At 34.7% G+C, this 27,579-nt stretch overlaps 1 protein-coding gene across 1 annotated transcript in view; it reads right to left on the bottom strand.

The window, feature by feature from the left end:
* The window catches only part of LOC134839535 (uncharacterized), a 169,443-nt gene extending 143,352 nt beyond the window's left edge, over positions 1-26,091 (bottom strand). Inside the window, exon 1 of the mRNA XM_063855125.1 lies at positions 25,872-26,091. Within this exon, the coding sequence (XP_063711195.1) occupies positions 25,872-25,944 (73 nt within the window). The 5' untranslated portion in view covers positions 25,945-26,091. The remainder of the gene's footprint in view (positions 1-25,871) is intronic.
* Positions 26,092-27,579: the final 1,488 nt, after the last annotated feature.

The following is a 27,579-nucleotide window of genomic DNA, read 5'->3' as shown; positions in this document are numbered from 1 at the left end:
TTCCTTGCGGGTTAAGTTACGTAGTGAGGCGCGGATTGAGCTTCTTCGTGAAAACGGATGGCCCATCGCGCCTTTGTCAATTGAGTCAGAGTAGCTGCTCACTTTCTGTCCAGGGTTTGTGAAAGAGTTGCACGGTGTGTCGAGTGCAAAAAAGGCTGTGTGATTTGTTAACGCAATGCCCAGTTACCTAAGATGAAGCACGGAAAACCAAAAAACTCTCCGCACAGCAAATTGAAGGGAAAATCCTTCGGTTGGACAATTATTATTCAAGAATTTTTGAAGGGCGAGCTCCCCAAAAGTTTGACAGAAACACAGTTTGATGGAATGCTGCAATGGGCGTCCTGGTGATCGAAGTGGGTGGGGACGAGAGTGTTTCCAAGACGCCGTAGGGAGAGAAAATTTTTCCGGTTTGTCAACGTGGAAATGCTGCGAGGCGTTTTTTGAAGTTGCTTACTTTTCCTCAATTTTTCATGGATCCGGCGTGGCAAGGATATCTTAAACGTCTCGCAGATAGCATCCAATTCTTCACCTTGGCGACGAAATTATTGTGCCAGCCTGCGCTTTGTGGCCAAGCTGTGATGACTTTTCTAACTAGTTTTGATGCTTGCTAACTAGTTTTCTAACTAGTTTTGACTAGTGCAGTGTGGGCAAGGAGGTGTTGCAGAGGTTCATGTTAGCGTGCGCCGTGGAAGAGCTCGGAAACTTTGTGAGGGAACTGATTACGAGTTTGCAAAATCATGGGCTGAGAGACGTGAGCAAGAGATAAGATCAAGTGATGCTCTGGACCACATGAGGGCGTTGGCTGTCCGCAAAACTTCGGCATGCTTAGGCATTCGTTTCGTGCTGCTGCTGTTAGAAGAAGTCGTCCGTCACGTGCCTTCAGAGAAAAACGAAAAACTTTCGGTCGCGCTTGCAGAAGCTAGTACTTGAAGCTGCTGAGCTTACTACCACCAAAAGTGGATTAGCCAGGTGAGTATCAAAGTTTCAATGTATTTTAGCCGGGGGCAGCTCGGTACTTTGTGAAACTTTTTTAGGGTTTCGCTGCTCAAAACGTGATTTTCTTGAGCTTATAAGAGTAATAAATCTATTACATTTTGAGTCAGGACCGAAGTGTATAACTCATAGAGTAATTTCGGATAGGGTACACCGTCTGCTCGTCACGCTATCTTATTTTCGGCCGGATAGATTCGTGCAACTTCTTAGTCTAATACCGATCCTAATCTTACTCTTATACTATCTAGTCTCAGGTTGTTTAACTAGTCTCTGCTAGGCTCAATAGATCTAGGGTATACTGGTTTATTGCGGCTGCTGAAGTACTCGGGAGAGTTCAACTAGTTTCTAAGTTAAATTCAAATCTCTCTGGTGCTGAAACTACAAGTAATTTCAGCACTTACAAATAAGTGGATTGTTAGTTAGATGGATCATGATTGGTTAATATTAAATACTTTACATTGGTAAAATATCTAATTTATCCAATCATAAAATGTAGTTTAGATCAGGTTCCACCCATCCGGGTTTTACAGAGTTTTTTAGAATAGTTTTTCTGCAATTCGAAGATGGATGATGGACGTTGGTATTTGGCGAACATCTTATTTCTTCTGGGTTTTCTTAACAGAGAAGTCCCAGATTCAATCATTGTGTCTTCTCAAGACAACGACTGGGTTTTCGCAACAAACTCAAATCTGATTTCAGAATGGTTGGCTATGTCAGGTTTTTCTGTTTCATTGGTGAGAACTTCTTTGTGTTTGACCTTGTCTGGGAATGGCGTGTAGATTGTGCTTGGTGGGGATGCCTGGTTACTCGGATCTGTACGTATACTTGAACATCGAGGTGGTCATTGGTCTAGTTCAATGAAGTCCTTTTCTGCGAAGTCAAGTCGTACTCTAAATCCTTTGAGTTGTGATTGTGGGCGGCATATTGATTGTAGTTGGCCATTCTTTCTCGAGTGTAGTAGGGTCGTTTTGTGTTTTGTCTTTGGATGTTCGTCCTTGGTGTTGTATTCTGATCTATGTATTGCATAATGTAATTTACATTTTATAAAACTTTTATTAGTTTAATATTTTTTAATTATGATTTTAGTTAGTTGTTTTCACAAAAGCTTTTTGTTTTAGTTCAGTTATTTTGAAGAGTTACTCACCCTTGAGTAGCTCTTATTAAAAATAGGAGTGTGGTCACAAAGCGTGGATGTAGCACGGTGGGTTAGGCCGGCTATAGAGCATGCTCAGGACGTCCTTCCTGGTTGTTTAGGCCAGGAGTGGGAGTATGATTGCATGCGGTTTTTGTGAGAGGTCCTGTTATGTGACAACGTTTTATGTTGGGTTTGTTGTGGTTTTTCTTATGTTTTGTTGGTTGTGTCCTTTTTTCAAAAATCAAATTGTTTGTGGTATGGGTTTGTCTTTCGACTTTTTTGTGTTTTATTATTTCTTTCTTAGACTTTATAATAGTCTTCAAAAGAATAAATTATCCAGTTTTAAACTGGGTTAATCCGGTTTGGGTACCGTTGGTTTCCTTTTCTTAGTCATGCTGTTATGCTATGTGTTGTGGTGTTTAGTAAGCTGCATTGGTTAGTTTTGTTTAGTATATAATTCCTTTCCAACCGGGTTAAAGGAAAGTTTGAAACGTGTTATCTTGTGTTAGAGTTATCGAGTGTGAAAGCTTGAAACTGAAATTCATTATTTTAAACAATTCTTCGTGGGCGAGCCGTGCGAGTTTGGATAGAATTCTTGTGTGAGTGAATGAAAATATCAAAAGGTTAGTACTGCTTTTGCTTCTTATGAATTTACTACATAGAATTTTAATTTTACTGCTAGTTGTTGGGGGAAATTAAGTTACAAATTTTCATCATTATTAGATTTACTGCTGGTGGGGGAAAAATTTATAAATTAATTTACTGCATTGGTATTATATTTATTTAATTGTTGGTGCAAAAATTTAATAGGGTCTTAAACAGTTTTGAAGAAGTTTGCTATTTTTTATTTTTCGTTTGTGAATTTTTCAGATGATCTAGGATGAAGGCTAAAATTCTAAAGAAAACATGGATAAAGAATGGTGAGTTTCTAATATTTGAATTAATTAGTAATATGTATAATTCATACTTACCTGTTAGTCGTCGGGGAAGAAACCGTGGGGGAAAATGTCGTGGATGAGATCTGAAGTTGTTAGTAGTTTGGCTAATATGCGGATGATATTTTTAGTTTGAAGCAGTGGCCAAAGCAATTGAAGTGCCTTAATGGTGGTTAGTTCTTCAGTGCCAACTGCAAATTCATAAGGTGTGTTTTGGATTAGATTATATAATTTGTGGTTGAATTTAGTGTTATGGATGAATTCTAAAATGGGGATTTCTATAGGTTGTACAAACTCGTGTGGAATGAGGAAGGGTCGGGATTCTTCTGCGTTGAAGGTCTTGGTGATGGGACAAAAGATCTACATTTGGGTTATGGGATCATAATTTCGAAGAATACCATGAAGGTTAGTATCTTTAATGCAATATGTGAAGTTAAGAAAGAATGGTGAGGTGTATTTGGAATTGATGAATTGAAAACGATGGTGTGGTTGTCTGGAGGGAGTGTGTAGGTCAAAGTGATTTTGGATGAAACGATAATAAGTATATGTGTGTGTTTGTTTAGTGCGCAACATAATATCGTGTGAGCAGTGCAAATCTCTTTCATGTGGTGCAAGGAAATGAAAGGTTAGTGAAAAGATTTGGAAGCGTTCTTTAAAACTTTCGTAGGCTTGCGTGTCTGTTAGTGCTTCTGAGATAATGTGGTCAAACTTTCGATCGAAGATATTTAGTGTAAATATATATGGTGTTTTAATGAAAAATTTCTCGGTGATTTGTGGGTTAGCGAAGCGATCGTCGTCTAAGAATTGATCTTGGTTAGTTCTGATGATGTTATGATCGTAATATTCTAGTGTATATTCATTAGCTCGGGGTGCAGTGTGTGTTTTTAGTGATTTTTTGTATCCAATGTAAGTAAATTGTCTAGGTGTTAGTGGTGTAGTGAGTCGATATAGCATGTCCTTATTTCGTTCTATATCGATATGAGTGTTAGATAAAGGTAAGCAAAGGGGATTTGTAAAATGATAATATGAGGTCCAAGGAAGGGTAGGCATTAAAACGTATTCGTCTACAAAGTTACGTGTCTCGTTAGTGTCATGAGGGGTGTTTAAGGTGTATTGTGGAAATGAGGGTAAGGTGATAGCTAAAAATTCTTTTGTGTTAGTGTGTTGTGGATGGTTGATGTATTCACGGGCTGTTCCTGGTTTCGCTGGGAAAGGATGGTCGGGGAACTTCCTTTTAAAAGTGCGGTAAGCTCTATTAGTGTTGAGTGAAGATACAGTAGTTGTGGATGATGGTGCTAATGAATCAGTGTAAATTGAAGAGGGTGTAGGAGTAGGAGGGTTGGATGAATCTATTGTGGATGAGATTTGGTTTATGGTTGGGGTGTCAAGGTGATAGGATTGTTGTTGTAGGGTAATGAAATTATCTAGTTCTGGGGAGATTCGGGGGGTGTCTGAAGAATGAGATGATTGGTTTGAGTGAAGTGAGGAGTAGGTTGGAGTGACTTGGGAAGCATAAGAGGGTGTAGGATTGGTTGGGTCAGGGTTATTTGGTAGTATGGGTTGAAAAGGGGGTTGGGAAAAATTTAAGGGATTGGTGTGAAAATTATTTGATGGAGATGGTTCAGAGTCGGCAAATTCATCGGGGGTTTCAATATTCGGGTTATTGAGTTGTGAGATGGAGTATAAAACTGAGATGTGTGAATTAGTATCGGAATTCATGCCGGATGTTACATTACTGGATGGGAAATCGGGTGGCGGAAAAGCAAAAAGTGGTATTATTGGGATTGGAGTGGTGAGGTTGGTTGGGTGGGAATTTGATCGGTGTAGGGATCCAAGTTGTCGGCTCATCGTGGGCTAAAAAAATGATTATTTTGAGACTGAAAAGCGGTGGTATGGGGTTGTTCTATAATTTGTTCATAAGTATTTTCATCTTGTGAGTGGTGTGGCATTATATGTTGGATGGGACTTTGTGATATGGTTGGTCTAAAATTATTATGTGTTATGGCTAAATTTCGAAAATTACGTGGGACTAGGGATAATGGATGGTTATGTGGCAGGGGTGGTAACTGTGGTGCTGTTGGTGTTGTGTCTGCATTGTTATGTTCTTCGTCGTATGTGTTCTGTCTTATTGCTATTTTTGTGTTATATTCTTTTATTTGTGCGTCTAAAAGAATTTTGTTTATAGATGTAGAAAAGATTCCAAAAAATCCTGCAAAGAGTATGCGTGCTACGCTTGCTTGTCTGTTTACTTGTGTGTGTATAGCACATGTGTTGTAGATTCCTTTTAAAAGTGAGAAAAGAAATCCAATAAAGTTAAACATTGCGTATAAAATAGTTAGTTTTTCTAAGATGTAGTAGGGCCATCCTAGAAAATCAAGAATTTCATTCTTGAGTGTAACAAAGCTAAAAATATTGATAGGTGATATATCTTGGGGACGGTATTTTTCACCGTTTAGATATATATAATCTTTAATGTCTTTAAAATATCCGCTATAGTCTTGCGTATAGATGTCTGCAAATCCTGCGGTTTCGGCAAGTTTGCGTAAGTTTTGGTCAATTGATTGTCTTTGTATTGTGTCCATTTGTGTTAATAATTCCTGGAATTGTTGTGTTCTAATGTGATGTTGAATATCTGATTTTGAGTATATTCCTATTGATTGTAAGTCTATATTTGGGTTTCGAGCGATAGCGCGAATGCTTTCTGGTGAAAATTTTTTGAGTGATTGCATTAATGTGGGATATGGGGTGAGAAGGTAATATTTATCTTCATCAGGGTTTAGTTGTACTACGTTGTGGCTATTTTCTGATCCACATGGAACTGCGGTATCCCAGAAATAGGTTCTTCGTGAAAGTGTGTCAACGAAATGTACTTTATTCTTATAAAAGATAGGGATTCTTTTATAACATCGTTTATCTTCAAAAACGTATAGTGGTGATACTTTTTTAGTACAAGTATAAAACCATAAGATGTTTCCTTCATAGTCTAAAAAATTTGATCTATTTCCTGATAGTAAATATCCTGCGTAGGGTATTTTTAATACTGCTAGTGCAAGTGATTGTAATATTTGTGTTCTTTCTAATTCGCATAGTTGGTGTAATGTTTCTAATTCGGAGAGTGACATTTCTTGAAAAATTCGGCTAATCGTGTAGTCTAGTTTCATATCTAAGTGAATATCATAGTGGATATTACCAAAATATGTACTATTCATTAGTGATAGTTCTTGTAAACGTGTGCTTTGATCGTTTTGGGGTTTTAAATGTCCACCAGGTTGACCTGTATTCTTTTGAAAATTAACTGGTATATATGATGTTCCTTCGTTTAGGGGATGACTTGTGGCGTATGGGTCGACTTTTATTTTTCCAGTGGTCATGTCGATTCCATTTTCGTATTCAACTAATATTTCAGAGTATTGTGTTTTGTGAAGTGGGTTTCTGTATTTACATGCAAGTTCTGTTTCTTGATATATTTGAAAACGTGTTAATTTATTTTCTATATTATGAATGTTTCGAAAATTAGAACTTATCTTTCGTAATGGATTTACTTGTTCATATGGTATTGATTGTATAAAATATTTTTCGTGAAATTTTATCATACGAGCGTGTATTTTTGCTACTTGAAATGTTGTACATGTGTCTTCGGGGAACCAAACAATTGTTGCTTGTGTTCTGGTTGTAGGGTCGCAATAACCTTGGTCGTTTTTACAAGGTAATCTAATTCCTTGATAAATCATTGTGTTGTCTGATAAATCTCGTGTGAGTTGTATTTTTTCGAGTTGTATTTTCCAATCGAAAAACATTATTTCTTGGTATCCTTTATTTTTTGTGTCTGCTTTGCAGTTTGATGGGTCATTTATACCAATGTGTGGTATCCAGTGTTTATCGTGTATGTCATAAGTTAATCGTCCGTGTGCGCCGTTGTATGGGTATTTTTCATCTAATTTTATATGTCCTTGATATCTTTCAAGTTCTGCTTGATGTACAGAATCTGAAAAAACTTGGAAATATACTAACTTTCTATCTGTGTTTTTATTTTTTGTGATGTTTAGCCGGAGTAACTCGTTTTTACAATCTTCGGGATTGAGATGTAAAAGTCGTTCTATATTACTCTGGTAGAATGATTCATGGTCAAGTCGGTTTTTATTTCCGTTTGAGACTTGTGAACAATGTACTTTCTTTTCAGAAAATGTTGCTGTGAATTTATATCCTATAACTGTAGTTGCTCGGGCTTTTGAATAAAGTGTTGCTATGACATTTGTAGTTTCTATGGCTTGGGGTTCTGTTTCGCACTGTGATACTTGATTTATTGCATACTTGTGTAGTGTTTTTTGTTCGTTTTCTTCACAATCGTAATGTGTTACTAATAAATCTTGGGGTCCTGTGCGGGGAGAAGGGTTTATGTTTTGATTTGAAATTACTAGAAAAAGGAGTTGGAGAAAAATTAATAATTTTAGAATATACATGTGTATGATAATCCTCAGTATGGGTTATAAAATGTGATGTAACCAATTGTGTTTTTGGTATATCTGTCGTATTTATATATTACTTCAGTGGTTATAAATGGTGGTGGTAGTGATTGAGCTGTTATGTTTGGTGGGTTTAATGGGTAGGGATGTTGAGTAATGTTGTTTAATTTAACTGTGATTTCAAACTTTAATTGTAAACTGTTTTGTTGGAGTATTTGGATATTGTGATCACGGATATCGTCGTGAATGTCTTGTCGGTATTGTAATCTATTAAGTGCCCAGTTGTGGAGGCGATTACTTTCTAGATGTTGTCCAAATAATGGTGGAGGGGCTGTAAATGTATTCCAATCTAGTCTTAAAGGGATATTTGTTGATGATTGTTCTCGATATCTAGCGTCGAGATTATTTGGAAAATTTAAGTTAAAAGGTGGTGGTGAAATCTGGCTTATTGATGGTGTTGATGGTAGTGATAATGTTTCTGGCAGTGATGAGGATGTTGTTGTATCCGTAGAAATATCTATTGGATCATTGACTAAATTTAATTCACCTTGTGTAAATGAATGTGTTGTCCAATATGGTAGTCGTGATGCCTGGTTTGGGGGGTTAAAGGGATTTTCACGTATTTGTTCAGATGTTGGTGTTGAACCTAAGTAATCTGATGGTAGGCTTGAGGTGCTACGTTGTGAAAGAAGCGTAGGGGTTTCTGGTAATATACCAATGGGGTTTTCTGGAGTGTTTTGTGATGGGGATTGAGGTATATCAAAATGAACTCGGGGAGTTAGAAAATTTCTGTTCCGTCGAGGATGTATAATTTGTCTATTTATTTCGACTGTATTTTGGTTTTGACTAGGATTTCTTATTCTACTTAATTCTTGTGGTAGTGTTGGGTATAAGTTATATGTTGGTTCGCTGAGAGGTGCTTGTCGTTGAACTGGTTTTAGTGGTTCTGATAAACGAGCGTGTCGTTCTTCAAAAGTGTATGGGTTATCTTGAAAGGAAATTCGTGTAGATGTTTGAGGATTATTGGTAGTTGAAAGTGTTGTTGGGTTATCTTGGGATGATGTCGGTGAAGACTGACTTGGTGACTTTTGGGTAGCAATTTTTGATAGCTTTTTGGTCTATTCTTTTATTGAAAAAGTTAATGTTTATTAAAGTATTCTTCTAAGAAAAGAATTAGGAGGATTGTTGCTAGAGCGAATGTGATGATTGCTTTCTTTATACATTTGCATATAGTCAAAATGAGGGATGATAGAAATGTTATGAAAATTACAAATAGTAGAAAAATATCAGTTCTACTGAAAATAGTTCGTATCATTTAGACAATTTTATAAATCGTACCTGTGGATATAATCAAGGGTTTTTGAAAGTTGGAGGAATAGTTCGAATATAGTGTAGAAAATTAAAAAAATATTACAAAAAATGATTAAGAGTATTAGAAAAGATTCAAGGATATCAAAAAGAAATATTATGAAAGTTTCAAGTATCGTAAAAAATTGTTATAGGTTTGTGATAATTTTAGTGACTGTTTGATAGAAGAGCATTTAAGAAATGGCTTCGTGATCGAATATTTTTTGTTGTTTGGGGCAATTTTCAAGTGTGGTCGGATTATTTATTAGTTTTTTGACAAGTGGGTTGAGTTTCGTAAAAAATTGTTGGGGGCAATTTTTATGGTGATCGGGAGGTCTTCTTTGTCTTTATTTTCATTTGTCAAATGATCTGGGATATTTTTGAGATTTTTATACTTTAGGCTAAATAAAATGGTCGTTCTTTTACTTTAGGCTAATTTAACATATTTGTTTGGGGGGTATTTGAGGGCTGAGTTGGGGAAATATTGTTGATCTTTGGTTTATTAGATAAGGGAGGGTTATGATATTATGGTGATATTTATTTTAGTTGTCAAGTTGGAGTGGTTTGCTTATTTTTGACCTGGAGGTCGTAGAGTTATAGTTATAGATATGCCTGGAGTTTAATATTTTTCGTCTAGTTGGTTTGTGTTAAAGTTATAGAAGGTGGCGGATTGGATGAATCCTATTGGCTAATTTTGAACTAGAATCGCTGCGTGTTTATCAGCATGCTATCTTGAAAAATGAAAGTGTGAAATGTTTCAGAGGTGCAAAGATTTTTAAATGTAGAATTTAAGGTTGTTTTTGAAATTCAACTTTCTTTAATATTTTAGATTGTGGGATGAATACTTTATAATTTTTACGTGGTTGATTTCTAAGTCGTGAAGACTCTCTATGTTCTGATTTGTCGATTTGTTTTTGGGGTATTATTTGTTCTGTCATTTTTCTATTTTTTCTTTCTTTTTGGGATGTATTTTGATCGAGATTTTTTGTATTGTTTTTTGTGGTGTTTGATTTTGTATTTTGATTTCCGAGGTGAATATCATTTTGTTCCTTTGTTATGTTGTTTGTATGTGGGTTATTTGAATAACTTTTAAACCTGTAAAAGAATATAATTGAGTCAGTTCGCGGAGTGCGTATTCTTTTGGATAATAAGGTAATAGGTTATTTCGGTGTTGAACGATTTCTTTTTTATCTGAGTCGGTGATTTTATATGTGACATCAGTGGGTTTTGCAATTATTTGGTATGGTCCTTTACGAAGGGGTTGTAACTTTTTTGAAATTCCTTTTTGAGTATTAAAATTGGGTATTAAAACAAATGTTCCAATTTTTAAATCGGAGGCTGGTGTAAAGCGTGAATTTATTTGTTCATTAATATTTTGCCTTTGTAACAACTTTTTTGTTACCTTTTGGTAAATTTCATTGTGTTTTTTATCTCTGTTTAAAATCCATTCGGTGTGTGTACCGGAGGCTAATTTAAGAATTTGTGGGTGATGAAAATGATCTTCATCGTGTGTATGTAATGGTAGGTTATAACAAATTGAGTCTTTATTTGGTTGACAATAACCTTGTGCGTTTTTATGAGAGTTTGCTGTAAACATTATTGGTTTGCGTGGCTTTTGGTTAAAAACCATTTCATATGGTGACATTCCTAAAGTTGTCGTGATTTGTGAATTATATGCTAAGGGAAATAGTTTTACATCTGCTGACCATTCGGTATATCTTGTATCATTTCCATTGATGATACATCTGAGATATTCTTGTAATGAACGGTTCATACCTTCGACTAAGCCGTTTGTCCAAGGTGCGTGAGATGTACGTGGTTTGTGTTTAATGTTATATAAATGACATAGTGTGATGATTTCATTATTTATGAATTCTGTACCGTTGTCTGTAACTAAAATTTCTGGTAGTCCGAATTTTGCTATCCAGTGTTCATAGAGTGTTGTGTAAGCGTAATAAGCGTTACAATGTGGTACTGGGTTAAGTGCTACATAATGTGTAAATGCGTCAACAATTACCATAATGTAGGAGTTTCCTTCGGATGAGGGTGAAATTGGTCCTTTGGTATCAAATGAGATATGATGATTAAAGTACAAACTTTGTCCTTTAAAATCTTGTTTTTGTGCTATTTGTTTTTGATTTGGATAAGGTTTATTTAGTTGACATACTATACAGTCATTGCATAGTACTTTTATCCAAATTGGTGCATTTGGGAAATAAAAGTTTTGTATAAAATTTGAATATGTTTTTTCTGATCCAGAGTGTCCTTTAATATTTTGTGTATGTGAAATATTAAAAGCTATAAGAATCATACTTAAAGGGAGACAGGGAACTGTAGATTCATTTAGTTTGTATTCTAGAAGGTCTGTGTTTTCGTTAATTGTTGTATTGTTGAATTTTCGAAAATATCTGAGGAGTGTTTTGTTTCCTAGAATAGTTGAATCTGCTTTGATAGGTTTAGTTTTATATTTGTGCCATGATTTCAGTTGTCGAATTACTGGGTCAAGGTTTTGATACTGTTTCAGTGTTGAAATTGTAATTGTTTCTGTTGGGGGGAGAAAAATGTTTTCGATTTCTAATTTAGATAAAGGTATTGTGTCAAGTGGGTCATGGAGGTCAAAAACTTTATTTATTGTGTATTTTGAATCGTTTGTTTGTGGTCCTGATAAGTTTATTTTATCAGTCAGGTTTTCTTTTTCAATTAGTGGAAAATGGTCTTTTTTAGGCGGGTGTTGTTTTATTCTTTTTTGTTGGGTGTTGTTTTTTATCCATTGTGAATATGGGATTGGTTTAAAAGTTGATGTTCCAAGTAGATCAACTTCATAGTGATTATTTTGACAATCTAAATAAAGTGGGAAATGTTGTAAATTATTTATTTGTGATTGTTCAACGTCAGTTTTTACTGCATATTTGCATTCCAATCGGGGTGATGTTTCATTTTCTGCAAGGTAGAATTTAATGTTTTTGGGTATTTCAACTGTGGTTTTTCGTGTAAGTAATTCAGGTGGCGTATTTCGACTTAAGGTGTCTGGTAATGCAAGATTTTTTCCTGCGGTCCAAACTATATGTAAGTTTGGGAATTTCATTAAAATGAGTTGAAATCTATAAACTCGGTGGTTTGGATTAGACTTTTGTGTAAAAAGAAAGATGATTGGTTTATGGTCTGTGAATAGAACTGTGGGATGTTTTGATCCAAGTATCAGAAATTCATATTCCGTTAGTGTATATATTATGGCTGTACATTCTCTCATTAGAGTTGAGAGTCGTAGTTCTGCTTGAGTGAATAATCGAGAATTTGCTGATATGAGGTTCATTTTATTTGTACTATTATGTGATTGTAATAATGCTGCGCCGATGCCAAAGTTCGAAGCATCGCACATTGCATAAAATGGTTGATTTGAATCTGGAATTGTGTTTGAAATTTGTTCAGTTAGAAGTTTTTTAATTTCTTCAAATCGTGCTTGATGTTCTATATTTCATTCAAAATTATTTTGTTGTCTAAGTATGTTATAGAAGGGTCGTAGATATAATTGCATTTTATAAACATATTTGCTTAAAAAGTTTAACATTCCAAGGAATTCTTGGATTTTCTTTTTATTTGTTGGTGGTTGGAGTTTTTGAATAGCGTCTATACGTGATTTCAATGGAGTGATTGTTTTTCTTTCTATATTATGCCCTAAGAATTTAACTTTTGTCAAAAAGAAGTGTGATTTATCGGGGGCGGCCTTCAGATTTTCATTCTGAAGTATTTGGTGATATTGTTCTAAAACATTGAACATTTCCTCTTTTGTTTGTGATTGCATAAAGACATCGTCTAAATAGGTGATTGCGTTTTTCTTGAGTATTAGTGGTCGAAAAATTTTGCTCATAAAAGCTGAAAATGCTGCTGGTCCTATGGATATTCCATAGAATAAGCGGTTGAATTCGTATTGCTGATTTCCAATAACAAATTGTGTTAAACGTCGTGATTGTTCATCTAATGGCATTTGATTATATGCACTATTCATATCGGCGGTGGTAAAATATTTTCCGTTTATTTTTGTTAAAATAACTTGTATTGGTTCAATGGGCCAATTACACTTTGATTCATCTATGAGTGAGTTGAGGTATCTAGCATCGAGAACAATTTTTAATGATTCTCCTTTGGCTAGAATGATAACAGGGTTGATAAATGTGTTGCCTTTTGGTTGTTCCTCTTTGTTTACTGGTGATATAATGTTGTATTGTTCTAAAATGTCGAGTAATCTGTTCACTTTATCGTGTAAGTGAATTGGTACTTTACTTGCTCTTTGTTTTTTGAAAACTGCGTCTGGTTTTAATGGGAGATGTAGTGATGAGCTGATTTTGCCAACATCAAATTTGGATGTTGCATAGACTGATGAATATTTAATTAGCTGTTTTGCTAGTTTTTCAAATTCGTCTTGTGTTATTTGTGAATGTTGGAAATTAAACATTGTTAAAAATTTCTGTTGATTCTCTGTGTAGTTACTTATGTTGAATGTAGGTTTGAAATATGGGGTTTTTGTGAAATAATCCGTATTTCTGTTTTCGTTACTTATTATATTATTTATAGATAATTCTTCATTAAGGATTGTGGATTGGCAAATATCTAGTAATTGGAGTATATTTTTTACACGATATGCTTTTTCGTGTATTGGTAATATTGTAGCGTTGGTTTCGCAATAGCCTAAAAGTCCTAAAGGTAATGTTACTTGGTAAGGTGTATTGTTGTATACATGTAAGGAAATAATATCTGAATTCGAGTTTTTCAAATATTTTATTGATGAGATTGTGATTTTGAAAAACTTGTGAATAGGCTTGAATTCAAAATCTGACATATAAAATTTTTGTTTGTTTTGTTTTTTATCATATTGGTGAACTTGTTTGATTGAAAAATTATAAATGTTTCCTGATAGTGGTTTCAAGTGTTTTCTTTGTTGGTTATATAGTGGGTAAAATTTTGAAAAAAATGGTGGTTGTTTATTTAATCTTTGAAAAAATGTTAGGGATGTGTCTTTTGTTTTTGTATATTTATCTTTGATTAATATTTTACTATTCAAGATGTTGATTGTTGGTATATATTTAGAGATAAATGGTATTCCAATGATATTATGTTTAATATCAGTGATATGGAATATTTGTTTAAATGGTTTGGTTAAAATTTTGTTTTGCTCCATTGTTCTTGTGGGGAGAAGAAATAATTGAATTTTTCCGTAGTTTATTAATGTTGATCCTTGTGCTGTTGCTAGTTTGCTGGAAGTTTCAAGAGGTGTTAGCTTTGGGTGTAAGGTTTTTATTTCATTCCATGTGGGAATGTTTATTATATTTGATTCTGCTCCTGAATCAATTAAAAAATCAATTTCAAGATCTGGTGGTTGGAATTCTTTGCTTTTTGGGCTTTCCAAAAGAAATGGTATTGTCCAAATTTTTTCTTTGGGTTGTTCTTTTTGTATGTTTTGGTAGATGTGATTTGTATTCAAGCATTTTGTTTTTTCTTTCTCATTGGGTTGGTTTGTAGTGTTAATTTCATTAGTTTTTTGTGTCGTCGGTGTGGAATGGACGGGTTCAATATAATAATTGTGAAGGAGTTCTGATTGATTTTCATATATGTGTGATGAAAAAGGTTCTTCATATATAACAGGTTCATAGTCATTTTCGACTTTTATCATGTTGATGGAGAGAGTGTTTTCTGCATCGCTTTCTGAATCTGATGATCCACAGTTTATTTGGTTGAGTTGTAACGTATCAGTTACTGTGTCATCAATACCTGGAGGGTCTGATGTTGTTTCTGGATTAGATTGTACTTGATTAATATGTCTTTGATGTTTAGGTGTACTACTTCTGTGGCGATTATTAGAATTATTATAGTTATTATTATTCCGGTGTGGTGATTGGGAATAATTTCTATAACGATTATTATAACTTGAGTGTCGATTTTGTGAATTATTTCGCGATCTGTTTTGGTAATTATTGTTTGGTCTGTTATAGTTCGATCTATTATATGAGTTATTCCTTGATTGATTGTTCGGGTAATTCTGGTTTCGGTTGTTTGAATAACTTCTATTCCGATTATTTGAGTAGTTTCTATTCCTATTGTATGATGAATTTCGTGATTGATTGTTTGGATAATAATTATTTCTTGATTGGGAATTAGATCTAGAAACAAATCGTTGTGTATTTGAATGTGATCTGGAGTAGTTATTTCGACTATTTGGTCTATTGTAGTGATTTTGTGATGAATTATGCGTGTTTCTTCGTTCTGGTGATCTTCCTCTATAACTTGAGTTATATGGTGATTGATTTCTTGTATAATTTGTATTGTTCGGGAGTGGTTTTCCTGAACTGTTGTTGCTGTAGACTGTTTTGTTCGGTAGATTTTGATCTTTTTTCATGTATTGATAGAATGATTTATTTGGTTCTTTATATTTTTGAGGTTTATTTTGATTGTCTTGCTGTTTTTGTCTACATTCAGAAATACTGTGTCCGTATCGTCGGCAATAATTACACCATTTTTTGAAGGATGGTTTGCCTTTAAAGTTTGGGTGTTTTTCGTAAATATTGAGTATTTCAGTGATTTTTTCAACGAGATCTGTATCTGATTCTTGTATATTGTTTATATTTGTGGAAGCTGTTTCAATTCTGTTAACTTATTGTAATTTCAGATTTTCCGTTTCTTCGAGTTTCATTGTGATTTCTGCTTGTTCTAGTTTGTCTACTAGTTTTCGAAAATCTAAATTGGGTTCTCGAATTGACGAAGGATGGGATGCTCTCTTTTTTATTGCTATTTTCCTTAATTGTGGTGTTAAGGTCATCATTAAGATTTCTGTCATCTTTGTGTTTTTATAGTCATGTGTATTTAATGAATATGCTTTTCGAACTAGTGTTTCGATTCGTACTGCTAATTGCTTGATGGTTTCGTTTGGTAATCTGCGAATTTCATTACATAAAACTCTTTGTTGTTGTTTGTTTCTTTCGGAGTCAAACATTTTAGAAAATTCTTGTGTAAATCTTTTCCAATTTGATTTTATTTCTATAGGCAATACTGAAAACCATTTTTGGGCTGCCCCATTTAGAGTTGTTTGTATTAACGCTGTGCGTCGATGTATCCAGTTTTGATGTAGTGGCGTATTAATTGGTTCAGGTCCTATATTTAAAATCAAATTTGCTGTGACTGCATTTAAATAGTCTTCTACAGAATATTCAGGGTCTGTTCCTGTGAATACCATTAAAGGTTTATTTGATGTTATTGATGATCCACCCATAAGGTATGGATTCATTGTCATTTGTAATGATTCTGCTGCATTTGGCATTTGAGAAAAATTTGAAAGTTGATTTCTTGTTATTTCGTGTTGTTGAAGATAATATGGGAGTGGTATTTCATTTTGCATTTGTGCTGGTTGGTACGAGTTTGCAATCATTGGGTTTTGTTGCTGAATTGGTTGAAAAGATTTATTATTTGGGTTTTGTTGTTGAATTGGTTGTTGAATTTGTGTATCTATTGGTTGTGGAGAAAAATTTCTATGATATGTATGTGGTTTCTGTATTCTTTGTCCACGATATTCTTGATTATAGGGTGTAAATATATCTGGTTGTAAGAAATCATCATCTGAGGATAAGTAATCCATTTGATAAGATGTTTGTTTTTTATTTTTATTTTGTTGAAAAAATGGATAGTTTTCACTACGATCCTGTGGAGGATGTAAATTTGTTTGGAAATTTACTGAATTAGGTGGTGCCATTGGGTTATCCCAGTTTCGAGATCTTGTATTATTACTAAAATTTTTTCGTGGTTGATAATTTGTTTTTGATGGATGTGTGTAATTATAATTATGGTCTGCAAAGTTGTTTCTAGTGAACGTTTTGCGTGTTTTTGGCGGTATTGTCATGGGTCTGTATGTTTGGTAATCCATGTGTGAATATTTTGGGGCAACCGAAGGTTTAACGGTTGATTGTAATGTTACCTGTGTTTGTGAAGAATTTGTATTTCTTGGTGTTGTTAAGTTTGGACGTATTGGTGAAATACTTTGTTGTGTAGTTGTTGTGTGTACGAATTCTTCATTTATGAAGTGTGATGGTGTCTGGATATCTTGTTGAGTAAGATTCCTAGTTCCATTGAGGTTTTCATTGTGTATGACTGTAGAGTTTAAACTATTATTTTGCATATCGGGTAAAAATGTATTATAGTTTAATGGTGTTGCATCAATGGTTAATGGTATTACTCGTACATAATCTCTTACATAAGATATCGTACTTATTGCTTGACTTGAGATTGATTGTGGGAAGTTTATGAATGCGGGATGAGACCATTCGGGGTCCCAAACATAGTCTGATTGTTCTGTGATGGCAGTATCATCGTTTGAGTTTTGGGGTCTAAAATTTTTTCTTGCTTGTGAAATTAAATCAATATTATGTGTGAAATAATCTATTATGAACCATGCCAAGATTTTTTGTAAGTCGTGTTTTGTATGTTGTGAAACTTCATCTTTCGTGAAATTTTCTTTAATTATATTTAGAAAACTAGAGAGTAGTGTGATTTCATGTCGTACTCTTATATGTTTAGATGTTTCTGTCGGTGAGACATTTGGTATCTGGATTTCGTTTTCTAATATCGAGATATAACTATATATTATCGCAAAAACTTCATTGGTGAATATGGAGTTTGCTCTTTGTGAGTTATGATATTGGATGCTTTTTATATATTCTGAGAATATTTTTGAGAATTCTAAATCAAGGTCGTCTGTTTGAATTATATATTTACTGTGATTCTGGTTTGGTGAGCTGAATTCTATGGAGTAGATTCCGTATTGTTGTGTTAGGTTACATATATCTTTTAGATAGTGATCGATAATTTGTCTTTTGATTTTTACATCTGGAAACTCTGTTTTACATGGACTGATTCCTGGTTCAAACAAATTTAAGAGTAAATTTTTGCAGAATATATGCTGTCCTCTATCAGTGGTTGCATCTACGATAAAGGGGAAAATATCATCATCATCTGGACTTTCTTCACCTGGGGTGTCCGTTGAGCTCATTTTTTCGTTTGATGACTGTTAATATGTAATTATCAATGTGTCTAATTGGTTGATTCCAATTGTATAAATGTACTGGTTTGTGTTTATATTGCTTTTTTATTCGTCTTTTTCCTCTTTTTGATGAATTTGAAGTTGTTTCTGAGTCAGAGAAATATAATTGATCGTGAATTGGGCAATTTTTATCTATTGATTCTTTTAGTTTATAAAGTTCGTCTAAACTGTTTGTTTCTGATTCTGAAAATGCGTTTCGATTTTTTGAAAATCTTTTTCGTGTTATTTGTCTTTGTTTAGTTATTATTTTTCTCTTTAATGTTTGTCGTTTTGTTCTAATGTATCCAACTGTTTGTGTATGAGGTGTGATTACAAGGTCGTATTTTTTGTTATCTAATTCACAATTGTGTAAAACGATTGTTTGTTTATTTCCTAGGTTTTTAAATGACATAAGGTTTAGGATGACGGATGCAAAAGGTTGTTAAATGATTTCTATTTGCTTAAACTGTTAGTCCTTACGATTTTTTTGTTAGCCTAACCTGGGTCTATTTGTTCAGGGTTGGGGAGAAAAGTATATCGATTCCGAAGAATGATTTTATACTTTCTCGTGGCTAGTATAAGCTAAGATGTTAACTTACTTAATCTTACTTAAGGGTAGTGATTGTGTTCAGGGTTGGAGAATAGTAAATCGATCCACAGGGTTCAGGTATAATTAGAACGCGAGTAGTTCGTTAGATACTATTTTAAACTTACTAAGTCTAAGATTTATCCTGGGTCTGGTAAGAGGGGGGATCAAGTGAAGGATGAATAACCGAAGTTCTTTACTGTTTATCCTAATTTGAATGATTAGTTTTGTTCAAAAATTTCTATTAGTCCTGGGTTTTTAGAAAGGGTTGGATAGTGAATCGACGTTTGAGGTCGTTAGACACTCGTTTAGTGGGTGGGGGAGAACAAAGTTGTTCTTTTTGATCCAAGGATAGGCCTTGATGATCAAGTTTTAAATTTAATTAAATAGAAAATGATTTAAGATCCAAGGATAAGCCTTGATGATCTGATTTTAAAATTAAGTGAATTGAAGTTTAAAATGTTTTAAATTTGTGTAAAGAATAGATTTAGTATTTTTATGATATTAGTGAGCTTATGATTGCTGTTATGTTTAGGCGATGAAGCTGGAACAACAGGATGATTTATAATTACTAATCATTTATTGTCATGCTACTAATTTTTATTTTGATTTTTCAATAAATATTTTTCAAACATGTTTTGTATATTACTGCAGAATTTTGGAAAACGATCTGAGATCTTTTTATCAATCGTTATTGTATATTAATAATTTTGTTTAGCGCCTGAAATGATTTTGAAGATTGACTTCAAAATTACGTTTGCAAATGAAAATCTAAATTCATTGCTAGTAGTATTCTAAATACAAAAGTTTGTTCTGGCTTTTGCCGAACTATCATATAACTATATGGTAAGTTTCTGCTTTGTCGTATGTCGTCTCTGGTTCGAGGTCTTCTTCCAATTCCGGGTAGTTCTGTTATCGTTCGGAATATTGGCTCTGATCTATTGAGTCGTAGAGACATTTCGATTAAATTATTGTCGTATAACATTTTGTAAATGTTTTGTCTAAATTCTAATCTATTATTGGTTAATGCTAAGCTATTAAGGTCTTGTTCGAGACTTATGGTCGCACCAGATGAGTTAGGACCGAAGTGTATAACTCATAGAGTAATTTCGGATAGGGTACACCGTCTGCTCGTCACGCTATCTTATTTTCGGCCGGATAGATTCGTGCAACTTCTTAGTCTAATACCGATCCTAATCTTACTCTTATACTATCTAGTCTCAGGTTGTTTAACTAGTCTCTGCTAGGCTCAATAGATCTAGGGTATACTGGTTTATTGCGGCTGCTGAAGTACTCGGGAGAGTTCAACTAGTTTCTAAGTTAAATTCAAATCTCTCTGGTGCTGAAACTACAAGTAATTTCAGCACTTACAAATAAGTGGATTGTTAGTTAGATGGATCATGATTGGTTAATATTAAATACTTTAAATTGGTAAAATATCTAATTTATCCAATCATAAAATGTAGTTTAGATCAGGTTCCAATTTGTAACAATCCATTCTGTTGGTTGAGTCACGTGATGTGGTTTAAGAGAATAAGTTAGGTTGCCCTGTGGGCAAGCAACGTTGAATTTTTTGTCCAGATAAATCAAGTGTGAGTCGTCAACTGTGAATGAGGTTTAAATTTGTTTGTTTTCTCGTTTTTTTTTGAGTGCGATGAGTCAAGGTTGATCCGTAATTTTTGGGGGGAACTTTCTCTTAATCCAATATTCTAATTCTTGATGGCCTATAAAAATTGTTATCTATCATAAGAAAATGAACAAGAATCCTCCTGAAACAAAACACTCGCGGAGAAGTTTGAAAAAGAAACGAGATTAGTACTACGCACAAAGTCCTAAGCCGAGTTTTTCCAAGAAGATATTAGTTATCAATGCCAAATTCTTAAAGTATCTCCGAATACTTCACAAGGCTAGAAAAAGGCCTTTTTCAGATCTGGCTATCGCCCTTTGAGCTTCTAATATTGCACCTACCGGGAGCAAAAAATGTATTACGCACAATCATACTGTTTATGAGCTATAACTTTTGATGCCAAACTCAATTTACTGCTAATTTTCTCTGGGACTACTTTTCTGTGGTCTATTTGATTTTTTTATAGCTCAACTAGCTTAGCTAAATTCAAACTAATGTTTGAGTAGTTTCACTCTAATATAACCCACTACTTCGAAGTTGCAATATGAAAGCTATATTGTTTGACCTACTGATTTTTTCCCATTGGACAAACTTGCACCCAATTACAATAAAAGTTACCGACAGCTATCTTAAAGGCCTGGGGCTGGGAATTACGACACTTTCCGGTGTTAATCCTGATTTATTTTAAAATTTAGTCCTAAACGGCTGAAAGTCATTTGAAGGTCACCTCGGTGTCATCAAAGTCCACCTTCTACATTTGGAGTGAGAATCTCGTGAAGGTCCTGCCCACCAATTTTTGTGCAAACTCCGTTAGTAACCCCCAGGTTTTCCCATTTTCATTGGCAGTAATCAATTTCTCTGGAAAAGGACTATTAGCGCCGGAAGGAGTAGCAAGAGGGGTTTCATTCATTGGGCGGCTTTTTTTAAGATTTGTCTCTTGTGTCCCTTGCCGTCATAAAATTAATTTGCTTTCACCCATTTTTTTAGCGTAAATTGCCTATTTCTGGGAAAAAGGATTTTTTTTCCAAGTGCTAATAACTTCCGGTCCAATCACCGAATTCGACTCAACTTATAATACATGATGTCACTACTTACCACATGTCAAAGTTTCGGCTCCATGGATTTATAGCGACGTTTCATAATTTGAGGTCTGCTACAATTCTATTTTGAGCCCATTTTGACCACTGGATCCTGATTTGTTTTGGAGCTATTTACACTTCATGAAACCGTTATCTTATACCCAAGGCAGGGTCCAAGGGCTCTGAATTTTTGCATATTCTGTTTTATTAAACAAACTTACATAGTTCTAATTTGAGGGATCACCAATTTCGGTTAACATCTTAAAAATTTGGCTAAAGTTGTGACTAGTTCTTCAAGTAATTGAATAATTTCGAGTGTTCATTTAATTGTTTTTGTTTTAAACGTATTGTTCAGTCAAAATCCAGCTACATACAACTAAAAAGCTTTACTATACTCCTTGCAACGCACAAGGTTATGTTCTCTCAGCTGAACTTTTAGTTTATCGAAAATGTGCTAATTGTTCATCAGAGGGCGCGATAAATTGGTTCTCCCTTCCATGATTTTCCTTCATCTCACAGACTATTTCGACATTGTGACATACAAAATTGGTTGTTTGGCTAAAACTTAAAATGATTTATTTTACTCATTCAAGGTTTCCAGTTAAAGACAGATAATTGAAAAGACGTCTTACAAATTCTAAGCATCATTTTGCAATTTTTTTCGATTGAAACATTTTTTAAATAGAATGGAATAATCTCAAAGGTAGCTTATTGTTACCAGTCTAATGGCATTATTCAGTCTCATTACCAAGCCTGCTACCATAACCATTTGAATTTGTTTCAATTACTGTATCGATCTCAAATTTTTTAAAAATATCACTAAAAACAGCAAAGCAGCAAGAAGCAAAATGATTATTGGGAAAAGATGGAAAAACAAAGAGCGAAATTTTCTCAAATTGTCAAAAAAACTATCCACAAAATCACAATCTTCCTTGGGCAAGATCCTTGTTTGAAAAGCTGGAAAGTGATCCTAAAAGATCTTTGGCCAACTCTTTGGCCAAATCGGCTGAAAGAACATAACCTTGGGAGTTTTATGGCGTCTAGTAACTCTTATTAAAATACGTAGCTGATCATTGAATGCTCAAAGCGATAGGTAGACAAGTAATTAATGAGTTTTGCCTAGACTAGACAAAATTGGAGAAAAAAGTCGCTATGATGCCAGAACTTAAATATCGCGCGAAATCGGCGGAACACCCCCAATTTGAGAACTGCTGGGACTAAGACTATGAAACTGAGAGGGGCGGTTTCAGAGATGACTTGAGCCGGGCATGTATAAACCCGGACCCCTCGGTCTCCCCTGGGGCTGGTGGCAACGGTTACAGGAAGTGTAAATGCCCCTATCACATTTCGGCAATTAGAGGTTGGAACGGCCCCAAAATTTAGACCTGGCTTGTTATAGACGTAGTTGAGGAAAGCTTAAGTATGGAACCCCAGACACCCTGGATGTCCTTCCGTTTTATGCCCCAAGTAACCAAACTCACCGCTAAGTTCCAATTGTTATTTCTCGACCCCAGTAGATCGTAGGAAGCTAACACTTGGAGGCTTGATAGGTAGTCGCAAGTTAGATCATGTTCTATAAATTGAACCATATCCAACAGTTAGATCCGAAGCTACTAGCAACTCGAAAAGCACCCGCTTAGACCAGAAATAGACAATTTATGCAATTAAGGAGCGAAGGCAGACTATTTTTATACCGGCATTAGATATTAGTCCCCACCGCCGGAAAAAGAACCCTGGTGAATCAAACACTTCTGATGTTAGTAGCCAATTCCCGGGAAAAGTGATAAGGGACCTTAGAAATGTGATTACTCGTGAAATATTAATCGTTTGTAGACAAAACTCGATAAGTAGTACCCTCATAAAATTTCAAACCTGAAAATGAGAGACTGACCCCGGGTCGACATTAAGTGACCTTTTGGCGTTTAGGACCAAAACTACAAAGAAAACCCCAGAACTAACACGGGAACGTGACATATCTCCTTAAAAATGTTATTGAGAAAATAATGAGATCTTTTAGTGGGGTCAAGGCTGGATGATAGGTACCTGAGAGGGTTTACTATTAAAAACTTTCGGGCCTCAAGAAATATCCTGGCATTTGCCTATAATGTTGGATCAGTAGAATCAAATAAAGTGGCTTTCATAAACCTTGGGTTGAGCTCAGCTATGCAGTTAAGCTCTTAACAGCAACTCAATTAGACCGAAGAGAAGTAGTCACAGAAAAAAACTGGCAGTAATCGTAATAGGAGCGCGGCATGGGAAGTAAGTCTCCTAAAAATTGATTGAACGGGAACTACATTGGTCTCCGCTGATGTGACTTTTTATTTTAAATTGATCCTTAATAGACGAATAACGTCCCCCTTTGAGCTGGAAGGCTGTGATTGGAATATAGCTCAGATGGGAATTGTAGATGCTTGAAGCGATTTAGCTACCCAAGAAAAAGGTCTTTCCCTACCCAGGGAGGACGGAAACTTTTACGCTATAATTAAAATCTAGAAATCCGAAGGCTTTCTGAGCAAGCATAGAAAGGTTTGGAGGTTGAGTTGAACTCGGGGGCTAGAACTTGAAGGAGGTAAGGAACTAAAGGAGGTCAGGAATTAATTGATTAGACCCGTATGTCATTTGTTTGCTTGGGTCAAATTAATACACCTACCCCATACTCCATAATTTACAAGCGTGACAAACTTGTTATAACAAACCGAATGAGGCTCTTCTCAGTGCTGACAGGGGAAGGGGTAGAGTTATAGATCATTTGCGAACGATTGCAGTGAGCGGATGCCAGGACTGATAGTGAAAGGTAAAACTTTAACAAAAACTAAGTGTAAATAGAGGTAAGGAACTGGAGAGTGCGGGAGAACCTCCAAGATGTAGAACAATTTTTGAGCTTAAGGCGGCGAATCGTTCACTAAATTGAATTCGAATTGATCTAGGAGAATGGTGAATGTCAGATGGATAGTCGAAACATTTGTGCATGAGCAAGCACGAAATTAGGAATTCTGTAATAGGAAAGGATAATTTGATAGGATAGTACCGTCATTTTGGATTGCGAGAGGCAATTAGTTAGGTTACTCGCTGACCCTAAAACTTAATAATTGTTAGTATATATTCTATCCGTGCTAGGCCTATTTTGGATAATTTATCGTTATCTTGAGCTTAATTATCATCAAATATCTTGCCTTGCGAGTTGAGACAGGAGTTAAAGAAAAACAGCCGAGAGGAGAGAAAGGGGGTGCAACAGAGTTTGATATAGAACAACTTACACCAACTGAAAAATCTCTCAAAAAGGATTCTGTAAAACGTTGGAAATTCATTGTTTGAAAAGCTGGAAAATTTGTTTAATTGCAAAAAATTGGAAAACTAATTGCAAAAAATACAAAATTGTTTATTCGCACACGAATCATCATTTGACGCAATCAAGAAAAATCAAATTCTAAATAATTAAAAGAGTCCTGTCAAACATTGGGTTACTCAGTTCAGTGAAAAACTGTTGCAATTTTCTAATTAATTTGTTTTTAAAAAAGTACTTAAATTAGCAAAATCATACAACAATTGTTATTTTTCGACATCGCAATTGCTTCGGAATGCAATTAATTTTTTCCTGTAAAGCTGGTTTTTGGAAAACTGACCAAATGCGGCTAGATCTCGGATTCGATTTCCGACTTAGTGCAACCTATAGATTTTTGTTCTCACACACAAACCACTCAGCCTGATGAATCACATCACTAGCCACAAAGAAAGCAGAGAACAGATGCCATGGAATTTCCAATGCTACAGATTGTGATTACGGCAAAAAAGGTCACCAAATAAAGGCACACTTTTAAAGAACGCTTTATGTACGAATAAAGTTAACTTTTTTAAAGCGTGTAAAAAATAGAAGATTCGTACTTATACACTAAGTACGAATCTTCGATAGTCTGACAGCTGATCGATAGTGCTGATCGATAGTGTGACAAAAGGATAGCCGGTTGCTGTTAAAGTAGCACAGAATGTTCCAACCATATTCTCTAAGAACTACTTTTCAAAAATATTTCAATTTTGTACAAGTTGTGATGAAAGGATCTGAGCGAAGAAAGGATTTTAAACACTTTCAATGTTCATAGTAATGAGGCGTTTTGGAAAAAAATTTTATTTGATAATGTCTTATACAAAGAAAAAACAAAAAAAATAAACAAATTCAATTTCTTTGCACATTATTTTTGAATTTGAAAAAAAAACTTACGCTTATTTACTTAACTTACTAAATTAGCTTACATTACGAGGCCAAACTGTGTACGCTCCCTATTAGGATGCTCCCTATTAGGTTTGGTTATGTTAATTTACTAAATTTTTCAGGGCTAAATTCAAGGCGAACGTTCACTGAATAAAAAACCCAGGGCTTACTTTCAATTAATCTGCGACACTATAATAAGCCTGGACTTCTATATCCTTCTTGACGAAAAAACAAGAAGAAATTAAAAGAAGAAATTGACACGCAGTTCAATGATTATTTGTGGTACCTAATTTTGAGTGGAAAACAAAAATTGAATAAACTAAAACAACCGATATCGAAGTTACTACCCATTTTCTACGGTCAGAACAAAAATAATGAGATACTATATTTATATTGTCATAACAAAGGCAAAACACGTTGAAATAGTGATAAAGTTACCGGCATTGACAACTACAGCATAAAGGCAAATCAAGAGCATAGAAGACGTCTCCAGGCGCCAAGTTCTCCTCATTTTGATATCAAAATGATGATCAGCATGCAGCAGCTTTTTAATAAAGATAGAGACTTTCAAAAATGGGACATTTAATTTCTTTTAATAATCAGCAGTTTACGACGGTTTATATAAAACAGTCCAAAAAATAGTTGTTGACTAATTATTCTGCGCGTAAAACAGCTTTTGTTCACAATGACTTACCAATTTTTTGCTGCTTAAAATAGGCCTGTCGAATGTTGAAGTGGCATTAAACGCCCATTAATTGCATAAATTACTGAATATGATAGCCAAACAATTGAATCGCACATTTTTTGAGCCAAATCAGAAGCATAGTGAATTCAGAGATGTAATATGAACCTCAATGAATCAAATGTAACTGGATTATTTAAACTGCCTCTCACAGTAGCTAGCCGGCTCTTGCGCTAGTATCACAGAAGCTTCCGGCCACGGCAATAAATAAAAACGATCTTTTTGTTCCAAAAAGTTTTTCTGCATTTAAGGGGCAGAAACAAAACAGCCCGGGAAAATTTTACTGGCTCAAAACAATAGTTGTTGGAAGTCAAATCTAAATCGAAATCTAAACATTTTTCGAAAAAAAGTTTCGTTTTTAACATAAATTTAAGCGAGTGATCGACAGGCGGATATTACAAGCGGATATACCATGAAGTTTTTTTTAAGACCGGAAAACCCTGTAAAATTGCAATCTAGTGAAAATAGTTTTGTAAATTTTTTTTGAATTTGATTAAAACGCTCATGTAAAACGCTCAGTTATCATTGGCTAAGAATTCCCACCATTGAAAAATAAATTAACATAGATGCCTCAAAGCCGCCATGATTATGCTTTTTTGGTTCTAAGCCGCTATGACTATGTTTTTTTGGGGCTCACTTAGAACCAAAAAAGCACAAATATGTCTTCGGGACAAAAATATTAATTTATTTTTCAATGGTGGGAAATCTTAGCCAATGAGAATTGAGCGTTTTACATGAACTTCCAGCCTTTTTGTAGAATCTGCAACAAAAATTAAAAGATTAGTTTGACCTCGTAATCTACCTTGTAAAAACTTAGGCCAAAATTCCCGAAATCGTACAATTAGTTAACAACCAACTTAACACCGTACATTTTACTACTCAGTCAATTCACTACCAAACAATTTAAATCCACAATAATTTAATAACTCGATTTAACATTTACTCAAATTACCAAACATAAATGACGAGCATCTGCTATTACAGAAAATAATGAATTGATCGAGACAAGTGGGAGCACAATCATGACAATTCAGCAGGAAAATCACATTCTTGAACTGTCAACAAGCAGTTTAAAGAGGTCAGCCAGAAGTTAACGCCGTTTGTTGCAACTGCCAGGGCGGCTTTTGCAGTAACAAAGACTTAATCCACTCATTTTGCTATCAAAGCTGAAGGCAATCTAATTCGAAATGCTGTACGCACACGCAAGCAGCTAGATGTATATATGCCACCCTTGCAACTTGTAGACACTTTTATATAGGGAATCAATTGATCACGAGAGAATAATTTTGTGTGGTGATCCCGAAATGCTGAAGTTTTGGAAAAATCACATTTCTGGTTGGCCGATAGAACCTTTAAAATCACTCCAAAAATGTTCTTTCAGCCACAAACAAATCATACTAATTT

This window comes from Symsagittifera roscoffensis, chromosome 1 (assembly GCF_963678635.1).
Source record: "Symsagittifera roscoffensis chromosome 1, txSymRosc1.1, whole genome shotgun sequence".
Taxonomy (NCBI): domain Eukaryota; kingdom Metazoa; phylum Xenacoelomorpha; order Acoela; family Convolutidae; genus Symsagittifera; species Symsagittifera roscoffensis.
Note: the sequence above shows the minus strand (reverse complement) of the source record. Positions and strands in the feature narration are given on the sequence as shown.